The 14,543-nt window shown below is 47.4% G+C and overlaps 6 protein-coding genes across 6 annotated transcripts; 3 read left to right on the top strand and 3 right to left on the bottom strand.

The window, feature by feature from the left end:
• Positions 1-289: 289 nt before the first annotated feature.
• F9C07_9419 (putative translation initiation inhibitor) lies at positions 290-4,479 on the bottom strand (the record flags this gene model as incomplete). Its single annotated transcript, XM_071511903.1, has 5 exons — positions 290-406; positions 477-626; positions 698-848; positions 2,130-2,335; positions 4,282-4,479. The coding sequence occupies 5 exons, from the start codon at positions 4,477-4,479 to the stop codon at positions 290-292; spliced, it is 822 nt and encodes a 273-aa protein (XP_071363436.1).
• Positions 4,480-4,852: 373 nt separating this feature from the next.
• Positions 4,853-6,827, top strand: F9C07_2276663 (putative oxidoreductase). Its single transcript, XM_041289234.2, has 3 exons — positions 4,853-5,255; positions 5,331-6,214; positions 6,284-6,827. Exons 1-3 carry the CDS (start codon positions 5,183-5,185, stop codon positions 6,434-6,436), a joined length of 1,110 nt encoding a protein of 369 aa, XP_041141886.2. The 5' UTR covers positions 4,853-5,182; the 3' UTR covers positions 6,437-6,827.
• Positions 6,828-7,052: 225 nt separating this feature from the next.
• F9C07_9417 (putative glutathione S transferase) lies at positions 7,053-8,011 on the top strand (the record flags this gene model as incomplete). Its single annotated transcript, XM_041289233.1, has 4 exons — positions 7,053-7,113; positions 7,167-7,243; positions 7,291-7,707; positions 7,772-8,011. The coding sequence occupies 4 exons, from the start codon at positions 7,053-7,055 to the stop codon at positions 8,009-8,011; spliced, it is 795 nt and encodes a 264-aa protein (XP_041141885.1).
• A 126-nt stretch (positions 8,012-8,137) lies between these two features.
• F9C07_1176390 (uncharacterized protein) lies at positions 8,138-8,988 on the bottom strand. The gene is made up of 2 exons (XM_041289244.2): positions 8,672-8,988; positions 8,138-8,610 (listed from the first exon to the last, which is right to left on the bottom strand). Exons 1-2 carry the CDS (start codon positions 8,802-8,804, stop codon positions 8,246-8,248), a joined length of 498 nt encoding a protein of 165 aa, XP_041141884.1. The 5' UTR covers positions 8,805-8,988; the 3' UTR covers positions 8,138-8,245.
• A 1,559-nt stretch (positions 8,989-10,547) lies between these two features.
• F9C07_9415 (amino acid/polyamine transporter I) lies at positions 10,548-12,259 on the bottom strand (the record flags this gene model as incomplete). Its single annotated transcript, XM_041289243.1, has 4 exons — positions 10,548-10,918; positions 10,972-11,733; positions 11,803-12,059; positions 12,120-12,259. The coding sequence occupies 4 exons, from the start codon at positions 12,257-12,259 to the stop codon at positions 10,548-10,550; spliced, it is 1,530 nt and encodes a 509-aa protein (XP_041141883.1).
• A 944-nt stretch (positions 12,260-13,203) lies between these two features.
• Positions 13,204-14,213, top strand: F9C07_9414 (S-adenosyl-L-methionine-dependent methyltransferase; the record flags this gene model as incomplete). Its single annotated transcript, XM_041289232.1, has 2 exons — positions 13,204-13,393; positions 13,519-14,213. The coding sequence occupies 2 exons, from the start codon at positions 13,204-13,206 to the stop codon at positions 14,211-14,213; spliced, it is 885 nt and encodes a 294-aa protein (XP_041141882.1).
• Positions 14,214-14,543: the final 330 nt, after the last annotated feature.

The following is a 14,543-nucleotide window of genomic DNA, read 5'->3' as shown; positions in this document are numbered from 1 at the left end:
CTTAAATCCTGCCTAATCTATCAATACTATACTATTGAGGACTTTTGTGAAATAGCTTTCTAGATAAAACATTCATCTATTTAGACTAACAACAAGGCAGCTGGTAGGTCTAAGATCGGATAATGAACTATACACTATTTGGTTGAGTGGAAAGTCACCCTCAATAACACGATAAAGGCACAGAGTACAGTAGAGGATGTAGTTCTAGCCCCTGGCTCACTGAAGGCTCTTTTTGGAGCCAAAGCCAAAAGAGCTTATTGTTGAAAAGTATATACAGATAACTATGTACTTATAGGAGTGCAGACATTACGAGATCTTCCTTCTGGTCACCCTTGACAGCTGCGATGCACTCAATCTCGACATCGGTCCCTAGAGGCAGCTCTTTGACACAGACACAGGTCCGGGCCTTCGCTATTCCGTCAATACAATCCAATCTGGCTGCAAATGCCACTGGAGAGTAAGGGATCACAACTAACCGGCATTGGATCTGAAAAGAAGGTTGTATATACTTCATTCATAGGCCCGAAGTCCCCCATATCTGTGAGGTAGATGTTGCACTTCACAATATTGTCCAAGCCTGACCCTCCAGCTAGGAGAATCGAACTGATGTTTGACAATATCTGCTTCTGTTACACTATATTCAGCGTATGGCCCTAAGAAATTTTAAAATGAGATCACTGGTCATATTTGAACTCACAGTTCGTTCCTGAATTGTCCCTTCTATCAGACGCCCTGTTTCAGGGTCGCAGCCTATTTGACCTGAGCAAAATATGATACTGCCAAAGCGAATTGCTTGAGACAGAAAGGCAGGAGGTGCCGGTGCTCTTGTTGTATGGACAGCCCTTGGACTCGACATCTCGGGAAGACCACGTCTTTATTTAAAAGATCGATCAACGATTATTTCGGCAGGTGTTTGGAAACAGTTGCTGAAATGTATATATGGAGTAGCAAAATCAGTGCACTTAGGAGATCTCTACAACAAGCGATGGTTTATATCTATTATCTGGCAACATATGAGTAAGTCTTTCATTAGTAAAGTGTTTCACGGTCATAGAGCATGTCGTTCGCTGTTGCGGACGCTCCCACCTCTACGAATATTGTATCTCGGGAAAAGCACATTTAATGCTCGGCAAGCGATTGAACTTTGCTGAGGGGTCTAGGGTTAAACAGACGAATTACTACATTTTTATGATATGCCATAATGTCATTAAGTGGGTGATGTGGGTAGCCCCACCCTCAAATAACTAATACAGCACTTACTAACTAGTTACCGTACCTCTAAAGGAATTGTGACTGGCGACTATACAATTAGCGAATGACTACGCTAAGACTGCGGTGTAGTATCATGAAGTAACGACCTTGAACAAAAGTCATGAATGTATAGCCAGCTAAGCGCCGCTTGGAGGTCCGAGAGTTCTAGAACCTCTGGCTGACTACGGTAGAATGATTTGATATTGACTATATTTGTATAGTTACTAGAAGGATATCCTCAACCTCATACACCCTCATAAATTCCCAACCTACATTTAGTCACCTTCCCAGCCCAAGCTTAGACAGATGCCGACTAGTTGCTCTTCGCAAGTATGAGTTCTGTCAGAGAGGCATTTGTAGGGCAATCAATTCCGAGTTCTGCGCCACGTCTGACGACCCAACCATTGATAAATTTAATCTCAGTGCCTCTGCCCTTCCGAATATCCTCGCGCATACTGCTGGAGTTATTTGCTGTCTTCCAAACAGTATTCACCAGTGCACTCTTTAATGAGCAGAAAGTAAATTGTTTCTGCTCCGTAGGGAGGTGTTGAAGTTCTGGCAGACGGTTAAAGACAGCCAATATTTCTTCCAGAAGACGATGCCATGTGGGTATAAGCATTTCGTTCTCCATGATCTCGCCGTTGTGTACATCAAGTATTGCCGTCAAGGGGTTAATCACACAGTTTGCTGCCAATTTCAACAATTGGGCTTTTAGCAGATCGGTCCAAGCTAGCTCTGTGCATTGAAGTGCAGGAGATCGCAGAAGGGTATCAAAAAGAAACCTAGTTTGTGGCGTTGCTTCATTTTGGTTCTCCCAATCCACCACCCCAACTGCAGTTGAACCATCGGTGCCAGACAGTACAGCTTCAAATGGGGACCTCAGATACACACCATGGCGCATAATCCCAAGTACATAGGTTGGTCTCGTGAGCGGATCTGTGAACAGCTGCTCGTTCAGAGTTTCAACCTGGCCGAGACCATTTTGGAAAAGGCATATAGTAGAATGAGGTCCTAGTCGATGCTTGATTGGTTCAAGGGCAGATAGAGTTCCTGACGCCTTGACTGCCACAATCAGAGAGTATATCTTGTCGTTTGAAGATGCAGACCAATCTCCGTCTATTCGTTCAACGTCGAATCCCGAACTTTCCTTTGAACACCACCTTCACCAACTTGAAGCCTTATCTTGCGATCTTTGTCTTCAAACTCTTGACACAGGCTTTCGCGATGGAAAAGGAGATTGACACGGGGCGGTTCAGAAAGGCATCGAAGAGTGTGCGAAATGAACGATCCAATACTTCCAAGGCCAAGAATATATATTGGGTAGGGCTCCTTGAAGGCCGTCATTTTGAATGGAAGCCACTCGAGACTATGGCTTTCATATTCTCTCGAAAGCTTGTCGTCCAACTTTAACTGTAAGATGGCATACTACCCCTCGCGCATCCGAGGAACCATCCTGATAAATCATCTTCGGTGCTAGTCCGGCGATACGACAAGCATGGTGGGGACGGAGTTCTCTGCGGAACCAAGGATTCAATGGCAGAGTTTAGTACGCATGTATCGCATGCATCGCCGATCGCTTAGTAGCGGATAATTCCACCATGATCACGTGAAGCCGTCGTTGTCCGATCACCTCATCGTGTCCCACGTAATTGATTCATCGGAAAAGTGCATTGGGTTGAGTTCTACTCCATGGGGCCTCGGCGTACAAGTCGTCCTGCTCAAGAGGGCAGTGCCGTGACAGACCAGAAGCGGCATGCATTCCATACCCCCTTTCTACTTCCTAGGTTGTTCTGACAACTGAAAGGTTGCGTAATCGCCTATCTCAGCAGGCTTACCGGAAGCGACAAACAACTTACATACAGGAGTTGGAGAGGCGATTAGAAAACGCCAGTAAGACAGAAAATGAAAGAATAATTCAGCTAGAAAAGGAGAATACGTTTCTCCGCAAGAGACTCAGCACGTTCATTGGCAAACTTGAAAGTGCACATGCATCTCTTAGGGCCCTGTCCCAGCAGATGAATGCGGCCTTGGGAGCAGAAGTATGTTATCATCAATCTCAGGAACGGTGGCTCCAGGGATTTTAACATCTCACAGGCCAACTCAACGGAAACTGATACCGCTACAGTCGCTGAGCTCTCTCAGCCCCCGGAACCGCCAACTCAGAAAACTTCATCTGAGCTGGACATTCACTTAGACTCTGCTTCCCCAACTGCACCGTGTCAGTGGTCTCCGTTACTGCCGAGTTACTCAGATGTTGTCGAGCAGACTTCGGATGTAGATGTGTCTCTTAACAACAATCTGGGGCATGATGCAGGGTCTTGTGAACAGCAATTTGAAAGTGCAGCTCTCAGTATACCACACACTGAGACATTCCCATCTAGTTTCGATGGGACGAATGCCCAAGAAAATACTGTGGGGTTCAATATTTTATCTAATGATGTCTCAATTCCTAATGTTTCAATCCGCGGAGTTCCGGGTGTGTGGTCGTATAACTATCAGATGGGCCCTTCAACATATCGAACAGCAATGTCCAGCATTTTCAGCGTCGGAAAAGCTCTTCATATATCCAACTCCGCATTCTCGGATCATATACATATTCTACATCGCTGCATAAAAAGCAAATGGCGGCTTTTGGACTGTTCTGATTCACAAAGCGCGAACCTGTACGTTGAAAAAGTTCTAAGCTACACAGTTATACTAACGAATATCGGTAGACCCAAAATTCACCTTTCCGTTTCACTCATGCTGTCTTTATTTAACAGTCTCTATCGGCCTCTTGCCATGTCATGGTACACGCCAACTAAGTTCTACTACCACATCACTAGTCTTACCATGTGGCAACTAAATCCCACCCGCGAACTCTACATGCAACTTCCAATGCGATACCGCCCTTCGGCACTGCAGCTTTCAGAGAGCTATCCACCGATCATTGACTGGTGTCCATTTCCTTCAATTCGTGATCGGCTCATAATGCTGCATGCTGCAAACTCGAATATCGATCAGATCATATGTGACATAGCTACAGCATACGTGATCGAAACCGATATTTCCACCATTATTCAATTTGATCGGCCGACGCTTGGATATATTCGAGTCTGGGACCTTATTCAAGCGATGGATGAACGTGTGGACAGCCTGTATAGTGATCCTCACGAAAGCTTTGCCAATAACCACCTGGTGGCCCAGCAAGCGGAAATGAGCAATACGGAACAGGAGACGGACTTCCATGATGTCACCTTGCCTGCTCCAAGCATGGAAGCTTTATTTCAGACAAAAAAGTACGCTCGTCTTGCATTCAAAGAACTTCGTATGGATGATGGTGTCGCTCGATTCAAGTTGGACCCGTTGTTATTTGAGAAATATCCAGAGTTGTATGAGCCGGGTGATACTATCATTGCAACAGGCTTAGCGGTCAGACCAGCGCATCTGACTTCTATTCCTACGCCGAGGGCTGTCGAACAATCCACGTTGAGTATCTACAATCATTTTGCGGATTGGTCTTTTAATATGATTTCTTCCAATAGCTCTATGCATAGTTGATGTCGTCCGTTGATAGTCTGAATGGAAGAATCTTGTATTTCTCCGATGCTAGCCTGCAATACACTTGTAATACTTAAAAACTATCTGTGCTTGACCATGAGGTTTGGTCTTCTCTTTAAAATGCCAAGAAACGATGGCAATTAGAGACTTTGTGTGTCTCCACTCATGCCCACCACAAACTCTAATCACTAAGCCAGCAATTACTAAGATCTATAATGAATAGTTATCTAGCTCAGCAACTTAGTAACAGAAAATGAGTAAAGGACTTCATATCCTCGGACTACCCTCCGAGGTGAGTGTTACTGGTGACAAACCCCCAGTACTAGAAATATCACAGAGATTCTCACGATCTCCGTAATACCTTCATCGTAAGTACGTATGGAGTCGCACAATGACTGAAAAGATCCTTTCAATCTCAGACCTCGAAGCTGCGGCTTCGAAAATATTACCGACGTCGGTGCGCGGTAAGTTCTCTCTTTCGACCAAGCACAGGCTTACTCAATATCTCTAACGATCGCGACACATTTTCTTCCTGCTAGAGTTCTACAACTCCGGTGCGACAGGCCAAGTTACAGTCCGTGAAAACTCTTCAGCTTTTCAAAAATATCGCCTGTTGCCAAGAGTCCTGAGAGATGTTTCGAGGGTTAACACAGAAATACCTCTTTGGGGGAGAAACATCACTTTTCCTCTCTGCGTGTCCCCAGCTGGCATACAAGCGATGGCCCACCCCGACGGGGAACTGGCGACAAGCAGAGCGTGCGCTAAAATGAACGTTAACATGGGTGTGTCATCTTTCAGCAATCATTCCGTCGAGGATGTTGTCGCGGCGGGCATGGCCATCGGGCCGGTTCATCATGTTATGCAGCTTTATTCTATGAAGGATAGGAAAACGGAAGAGGGCATTATTCGACGGGCTGAAGCAGCTGGCTGCAAGGCCATTTTCCTCACGGCAGATAGCCCCGTACTAGGGGTCCGCTACAATGAATGGAGGAATGGGTTTCAACCGTCTCCCGGGCTAGGGTATCCCATGCTTAATAGGTCTCCTGAAGATATTGCCCAACAATCTCATGATGATGGGTTCAACTCGTTTAATTCAGATTCTCACTCTTGGGCCAAAGAGATCTCATGGTTGCGGAGTGTCACAAATATGGAAATTTGGATCAAGGGAGTACTTACCCCAGAGGATGTGGAACTGGCTGTTGAATATAAATGTGACGGGGTCATCATTAGCAATCATGGGGGGCGTCAATTGGATGAGACACCAGCAACTATCGATGCGCTCCCAGCTTGTGCCCAGGCAGCGAGAGGGCGGATCCGAATCCACGTTGACGGAGGAATTAGATCTGGTGTTGATATTTTCAAGGCATTAGCTCTAGGAGCGGAATGTTGCTGGGTTGGTCGACCTGCACTCTGGGGTTTAGCGGTATGTCTTCCATTCTCTTGCTTCTCATTGTATGAACATAACTAACGGACTCCCTCCTTTTCGAATTAGTATAACGGCGAACAAGGAGTTGAATTAATGCTCAGGATCCTCTACGAGGATTTCAAAAGATGTATGCAGCTGGTGGGATGTACATCGATATCCGAAATCGGTCCAGCAAACCTCGGGGTCGTCCGGAGTGACGGACCTTTGGCAAGGTTGTAAAAACTGCCACTTTGTGTTTAGAAGGTGATCCATAGCATATCATTAGCTTATAAAATTATTCGTTTTCCTGGTTAAGCCATTAACTATGCGGGCCAAGTACTTGTCAGAGCAATTATAACAAGCACCTTTGGTCCACCCTAGATGTCAGCTTCTTGGCGTTCATTCTTGCTGTCGAACCAGATTCTTATAGTCCCTACAGTTAAATGACAAAGACGTAGGTCTTATATTCCCTTCAATGGGCGATTTCAGTTTCAGCAGATGTCTTTAGAACAAAACATGTCAGAAAAAGCGGCGACGACACAACAATCCCAAATTCGGTTTTACGCTCCCTGCACCGAGAAACGTTTTCTGGATTAGGATACTAACGATATAAAAAAACTACGATCTCCCTGTAAGCTTTTCCAGACAACTTCACGTATCAATCATGAATAATCCTGATATTATAAGCACCTGAGACCTATACGTAGTTGACAACTTGGAATACGAGGAATGAGTCACTCACCACCCCACTTCCCGGTTGCAAGGAAAGCAGTATATATAGAACCCTCTGCATGTTTGTTAACAAGGAAAAATCAAACCAAGATCTCTTACATCAGTAATCGTTCAGTGGCTCACAATGACCGAACAAACGCAGCAGCCTGACTACCACCTCATTGGAACCCATACGAGATACTCCAGTATGCAACATCACCCTTCCTATCTCAACAAAGCTAACGATGTAACACTACAGGCTGGACATCTCGCGTGGAAACAGTCCTCGAGTACTTCAATATCCCCTACTCAGCCCAGATTATTCACCTATCCGAGGTATACGAGATATCCGACACCCGGGGAGAAAAGACTAACAAAAGCAGGTCAAAAAGATCTCCCACACAGGCCTGGTCCCGTTGCTGGAATGTCGCTCACTTGGCCCAAACATCCGCCTCAATGACTCGCTAGCCATCTGCGAATTCCTGGCCGAGTCCAATCCAGAACTCAATCTCTGGCCGCGCGACCGACAGCTCCGAGCGCTGGCGCGCAGCGCAGCAGCGGAGATGCACTCGGGGTTCTCAACACTGAGAAATAACTACGGTACGAACTTCATTGCCCGGTATACGGGGAATGTGCCCGTGTCCGAGCAGGCGAAGAAGGAGGTCGAGCGGCTTCTCGTTATCTGGGATAATGCGAGGCGGACGACCAAGGCTCGTTTGGCTGAATTGAACGAGAGGGACGAGGGGTTCCTGTTTGGTTCGTTTAGTATCGCGGATGCCTTCTTTTGGCCTGTTCTTTGGGTGTGTATACCCGTTGGTTGTCATTGGGATTATGTTTGTGGTTGCTAATGGGTGAGTTGCGCAGCGCTTCCGTACCTACAACCTGCCTCTTGATACGGCCAGCCCCGATGCATTGGCCTGGATGGAGAAAATGTGGAACAACCCCACTATGCAGAGACTGGCGCATCACTACTATCGCCAAGCAGAAATACCGGAGACAAGGATCGCCCACTATGATGATATCTTCCATGATCGGGATGATGTACAATACGGCACGTTCTTGGAGGGTTGGACATTCAGCGTTGCTGAGAAGAGGTTTAACTAAACTTAAACTAGAAGGCATGGAGGACTGGTAATACTGATTAAACAGTATATTTCAGCAGAACGGAAGTTAAAACATGCTATCTATTTATACAAAGTCCTGGGTATCGAGTACAAAGCAGGGACTGATTGAAAGCTTGCAGACCTTAACAAGCTGTTTGAAAAGAAAACGCCCCGTGAAAGAAATCGACAAGAATATGCAGGGCGGAACCAATATGTACAATCCGGCAGACCCCGTCTAGCAGCCCTTGCACTCCTTGACCCAAAGGTTGAGGCCGTAGTACTCGGCATTGTGGCCACCGTACCAGTAGACCTGCTTGGAGGGAGCGTCGCCGACATCAACGGAGAACCAGGGGCGACCGTTGTTGGTGAAGTAGCCCTGGGCGTTGACCCCGAAGCCGTTCATGTTGCCGTTCTGGGGAATAGCACCAGAGTGGGGCACGGTGAGGGAGACCGGGGTCACGTCCTTCTCGACGATGTAGAGGTTCTGGAAGGCAGTGGGGACACCGTCCTTTGAGGTGAAGGAGACCATGCCGTTGGCGGCGGAGCGCAGGATGAGGATCTCCTTGCCGTCGGTGGCATCACCGCCGACGTAGACGTACTCTGTATACAACTCATGAGTGACTATTCATCGACTGTGACGTTGCAACACAAGAGGACTTACGGCCATCGGTCAGAGCGGTTCTGCCGCCATCAGCGACCAAAGTGAACGCCGCAGGGAGGGTGGCGTTGGAAGGGACAGCAGCAGCGCTGACAACCGAGAGAAGGGAGGCGAAAGCAGCAACGGAGAACATCATTTTGAATGTGTTGAGAGGTAGAAAATTAGTTGTGAAAACAGGATCTGCTCAGTGTGGCTTGTAGTTTACAGTGATTTTGTTGGTGATGAGGAGACTATGGATAGGAAACCTATGGGCCTTTATATCCTGGCCGTTAATCTATATCTCTGACGTTAAGCTACAATATTTACGACTTCAAACTCGAAGTGTCCTAAAATATCCAGACAGTGGAGAAGGAGTGAGACATGTTTTAACCATGGCAAGTCTTAATAGGGCGTCTATATTGAAGTGGGTCAGTATCCCGAGGTTCACTCAAATATCCAGGAATCAGAATGAACAAAATCTCGGGGCAACAAAACCCTTGCGGAGAGTAAGGTCGACTAAGATCCAATGAAGGGGCAAATATTCATCGATCGGATTAAACGGCTTCACAACTTCCGAGCCCTGAGACGGAATTTTGCCCTAAAGAAGACCATGACATCAAACGGTTGTCGATCATTAGCCGATTCGGCGTTTCTATTCTTATCTTCCAGAAGCCCTTCCATGTTTCGGCACTCGCTGAACACTCGGCTCGCCCGATATTAACCACAGCCTCGGCGGACGAGTTCCGGCGTCTGGCCGTGATATCATGTACTTATGAACTCAATTGTGATGGAGAAATTGTTGAGCACTGCCACTGGCAAAAGCCAGAGACCCTAAGGACACCAGCAGTCAAGTGGCGATGTATAGGATGATCATGTCTCGGTTTCTTTCCGTCATGAGCTCTTCATAGGATGGGAACCAAAGAGGCGGCTAAACAGTGAGAAAAGTAGAAGAATTTGGGAAAGGACTGTGAAATAGGCAATTGATCATCGCTTCTGGACTCTAGCAAGGGGTTCTTTGTGCGGATAAATGTGAACTATATGATGGGGAATAATACCGCATTTTTCCTCTATGTCTCGGTCATTCAGCGCCTGGACCTTCTTTCCTCCCCCCTGTCTCTCCACGATCGAACACGCCCGCTAGATAGTTGGGGTTCTTTCCCGTTTGGGCTTCTATATAAGGTATCAAACGTTTGAATCACTACATGTGTCTCGGGGATACAGCAGCCAATAGCCTGATTTAAAGCAGGGCTCAAGTGCTGGGATATGACGAGAACTAAAAAGCTTGTACAAAGCTTCTACGCCATGTTTAGCTATAGCTGACCAATGAAACAATGTACGAATTTCATGAGTTCCGCTAGGTGAGACGACAAGCCGAACACTTCAGCGCCCCAATAGTCGAGTGTACTACTACTGCCTTCCATACTCTACAACCCACCTTGTATTTGTTCAATTGTCATAGCCCATGGAACCATACTATATAGACTTTCTAGCTGAGTAGAGACTGCGGGAAGAAGTCAGCGAAGGTAAGCCCCTTGAACATAGTAGCGCATATACGTGCGATGAATTTCCCTGCCCTAGGGCTTGACTCTATCCGAATAAGGCTTGAACATGTATGAGGTACCCTACTTAAGGGTGTGCAGGTGACTACTATCTACTATCGCAAATTCCAAGAAGCATACCTGATTACTAGTTTTCATGCATCATTTTCACAAAGAAAAGTCCTTTCAAGGGCTACTTATAATAGTCACAGGAAAAGTATAGTAAAGTAGAAACAGTGTTTAAAGTCAGGTAAGCCCCGGAAGGACCGATGGGGCAATCCTGTACAATTAACCCGGCTAAATTTTAGTATTTTCGTCTATTGTGATAATTGGTATGTCTCAGTCCTCGTGGCTGTGCCAAATTATGACGCGGCCACGGAACGATATGACTGAAGATTATCGCGACGAGTCCAGATCGGCTCCTCCCCTACAGGGGCGACGAACGACTTCAGTCTCCAGTACATAACACCGAGTCCGATCACCAGGAACGAAACAGCTGGGGCAAGCCAGAACGGCAAATTGGTATCCCCAGCCCCGCTAGGAGATACAAGAGGGGACAGCAGTAGGAACACTTGGCAAGCCAGAAAGAGATATGGAACCCACGTCCACACGCGGAATGGGTACTGGGCAGATGGGACGTGTCGTCGAATGATGAAGAGAGCTACCACGATAGCACCGTATACCATCACTAGAAAATATTGGTTCACATCCAGTAGAAAAGCATAGGCATCCCCTACTCATATGTTAGTACATACACATTTCAGCACTTGATGATAGTCAACCTACCAAAGGGCAAGAGTAAGACTGCCACTACCGAAGGTCCGAACATAAACACCGATGTCGCGCTGGCTGGGTTACCGGACTTGGACATTTTGGAGAGAATGCCAGCCGCAGGAATGATTCCTTCCAGTGCGAGCTCCCGGATCACCCGGGTAACTGCGAATGCCGTTGAGATCATACTGCCAAAGGTAGAGAGAGCGACCATAGCAGCAGTGACACGCGAGGCTGCGCTCCCGAATAGGTTGCCCAGTAGACGGGCGACGAGCTGTACACCAGCTCGGCTAATATCATCCGGTGTAGCAACGATAAAATAAGAGACATTGATCAACAAATAGAGTATGCCAACTGAACCGACCCCGAGCAGGCCGGCCACCTTGAGGGTCCTCTGTGGGTTCTTGACCTCCCCCAACACCATGCCTGCACTGTTCCACCCTAGGAAAGATTCTAGCACTTTGAACAGTGAGACAGTATAATCATATACCGTGGTCGAAGAACCAGCGAATGGCTGGCGAAAGTTGGAACCGGTATCGACATTGTTTGGGAGCACTCCCACGACAATGGCAAACGCGGTTGCAAGAATCAACAGGAAAGTCGCAAGCTTTAGTAAACTTAACGAGTTGACAATTCGTACGCTCCATTCACGGGATATCGAGAGGCATGCTGCGACCAAGGCCATTATTCCAACCGCGGCTAATCGCTGCACAATCTCACTAGGAACGATATTGAAGGCCAGGAGGGTGTTATCTGCGACTACTATACTCGCCATGCCTACGCAATTAGCAATTCTTAGTACGTTTTCTGGCATTTTTTAAAACATTTTGAGCACAAGAGTCGTACCCGGGAATCCAAATACCACGTAGAAGGCGTAAAGCGTGCTAGCGAGACGGTACGGCCGAGGATATGCCGTGTCAAAGTACACTTTCTCCCCACCGGTACGCGGCATCAAACACCCCAGCTCCAAGTAGATGTAAAACCCGCAGAAGGTAAGGAGGATCCCCACCACCCATAGCGAAAGTGCCGCGCCCACACTGCCGACGCTGAGAAAGATGGAAGATGGTACGGAGAAAATGGCGGCGCCGATCATGCGGTTGGTCCTACAACGCACTCAGTTCGTGAGATCGACAGGAGGATGAAAGAAACATTGTATTCCCTACAGGAGTAGGGCCGTCGAGAACAGGCCGAGGTGGCGTTTATTGCTAAAGTCTTTGCTATCGCTATCCTCCAATTCCTCTGATCTTGCCCCCAGAAGCGGGCGCTCACAAACGCTTGCGCCACTCGTCCGCCGAGATCGCATTGCTATGTGGTAACCCCAAGGAGTAATATAGAAATAGAATAAGAATAGCCGATAAGAAAGGGAGGAACGATATTATAGTATTCTGCTTCCTGCGGGGCGATAAACAAGAGAGTTTTTAGGAAAAAAGGGAGGAAAAAATCTCCGAATTGACTTTTTGACATTCCAGCTTGGCCTTCTTTCCTCATCCACCCGTCGTACCTGTGCTTTTGCACTCTTTATGAGGGGTTAGCTGGAGCTCTGATATCCTAAGCTCAGTCAATTGGCTGTGAAAAAGAGAGGAAGCCACATTATGGAGACTGCCATGGCTACTAAGTGGATCCGAACTACCAATCGGATCCTTCAGGGGTCTTGCGATTGGGGAAGATAAAAAAAATCCGTCAATGGGATCTTATCTGATCGTGAATCATTGCTGGCGATAGGAACCAAGTGTGATTGAGGAGTGGTATATCTACTGATTTGGATATCATCTTTGCTCATATAGCCCTTGCAAGGTCAAACTTCTGTGTGACTTTGAGCGATGTGCTTGGCTGACATTTGGTTTCCACGCGTCCAACTTCCTCCATGGCGAATACACCAAGACCTCGCTGACTCCTGGAATGATTTTGTCAAGTGTCGAATGTAACGTCCGAGGAATACACGAAGACAACTTCTCATGTCGAGTGGGGCGGCAGGGCACGAATTCTACGAACAATATGAGGCATTTAATGCGGCGGAGAAGCCGGTAACGAATACGAGAAGCGCCCTGTCAGGCGACAGCTGACCTCAAATGTCATCAAATGGGGGTGAAAGAGACATAAATTGTGCCTGTCGCATGCAGAACTTGTTCGCCTTATAGAGACGAGGTGGCCGACAAAGGGTGCCTAGTCAAACGCCTTCATTTAACATACACAAACCTTTGCACTGTTTTCATCCGTCCGAGCGCCGTAAAGCTCAAGATACATACAATGACCGATACGGAAGTAGTCGCAGAATGGTACAATCAAAACGCGGCTCTTGAGCACAATCGACTGAATGCTTGCCGCCTTGAATTCTCAGTTTCGCTGAGAGTGATTGATCAGTGTCTGGGGCAGCTACGGCAGCGAAGGGATCAACCACTGAAGATTTTAGATCTAGGCGGCGGAACAGGCCGATACGGTAAGCCAATGCTATTGCCCATAATCAATCTTTCGGAAGCATCCATTGCTTCTCCTGGCTGTCATGTGTGTCAAAGGGAGAAGCTGCCGTAAGACAGGCCATGCTGACAAAGGGCTTCTAACCAGCCGTCGAGCTGGCACGAAAGGGCCATTCAGTCACACTCGCCGATATCTCCAGATCGGAGCTTGAGCTAGCTAAATCCTTCGCCGCAGAATCTGGTGTAACTCTCGACGCCATCGTCGAAGCCGATGCACGAACCATTCAGGTATGTCCCAAGGAAGAGGATCCACGAAGCGTCTTCACAACATCTACATATGATCTGGTCCTCTGTCAGGGTCCAATGTATCACCTTCTAGAAGAATCCGAACGTACAGACGTCCTCTGTGCTTGCGCTTTTATGCTTCGTGCCCACGGAATTCTCGCAGTCGCATTCGTTACTCAATACGCGCATTTGAGGGATATCGCCCAACGGGATCCATCTCGTCTCGCGACAGAGTTTGATGATTTTTATCGCGAGTACCTTGCTTCAGGGAGGTACACACGAAATCCCTTCATGGCATCGTACCACACCAATGCGGAGGGTATAAGGGGATTGATCAGGAAGGTTGATGGGCTGTTGAGGGCTCATGATAGTGTCGGGCTTGCTTTGTCCCGGATTGTAGCTTGCGAAGGTTTTCTCGGCGGAGGATTAGCTGGGAAGCTGGGTGATGTATCACCGGAGGTGTATGAGCATTGGGTGGATGTCGTGATGCAGTGTGCTGAGGATGAAGCCTTATTAGGCAACGCGGACCACTTATTGGCTATTGCAGAGAGACGGTAATAGGTTGCCTTAAGACGTATACGTATAGTTTCCACTGTGATTGCAAGTATGTCATCAACCTTTGTGCCCTGTGCTCTGCCAACGTGAAGCGAGAATAGCTGTCTATAATGCCCTTGATGACCAAACGCAAGCCCTACACCGCAGTGCAGCCCACCGCAAAGGTGTATGATGAGTTCAAGACTAAGGTATGCCAATGGGATCTATGTAGTTTACTCTCTAATTCAAACAACATAGATAAGTACGCAGAGCATCTATTCAAGCTTAAAGCCTTGCCCCTCTATAGCCTTGCGAATTCTCTCCATTTCATCCTGCTCATGCGGCGCAACCTTG

This window comes from Aspergillus flavus, chromosome 2, assembly GCF_009017415.1.
Source record: "Aspergillus flavus chromosome 2, complete sequence".
Lineage (NCBI taxonomy): Eukaryota > Fungi > Ascomycota > Eurotiomycetes > Eurotiales > Aspergillaceae > Aspergillus > Aspergillus flavus.
This window is presented reverse-complemented; position numbering and strand designations above follow the sequence as displayed.

Bases quoted from the DNA above. Each gene is read 5' to 3' on its own strand.
- F9C07_2276663 (XM_041289234.2), top strand. From the start codon at position 5,183: ATGACTGAAAAGATCCTTTCAATCTCAGACCTCGAAGCTGCGGCTTCG. The intron at 5,256-5,330 runs GTAAGTTCTCTC...TCTTCCTGCTAG, and splicing joins ATTACCGACGTCGGTGCGCG to AGTTCTACAACTCCGGTGCG. The intron at 6,215-6,283 runs GTATGTCTTCCA...TTTTCGAATTAG, and splicing joins CTGCACTCTGGGGTTTAGCG to TATAACGGCGAACAAGGAGT.
- F9C07_1176390 (XM_041289244.2), bottom strand. From the start codon at position 8,804: ATGATGTTCTCCGTTGCTGCTTTCGCCTCCCTTCTCTCGGTTGTCAGC. The intron at 8,611-8,671 runs GTAAGTCCTCTT...AGTTGTATACAG, and splicing joins AACCGCTCTGACCGATGGCC to AGTACGTCTACGTCGGCGGT.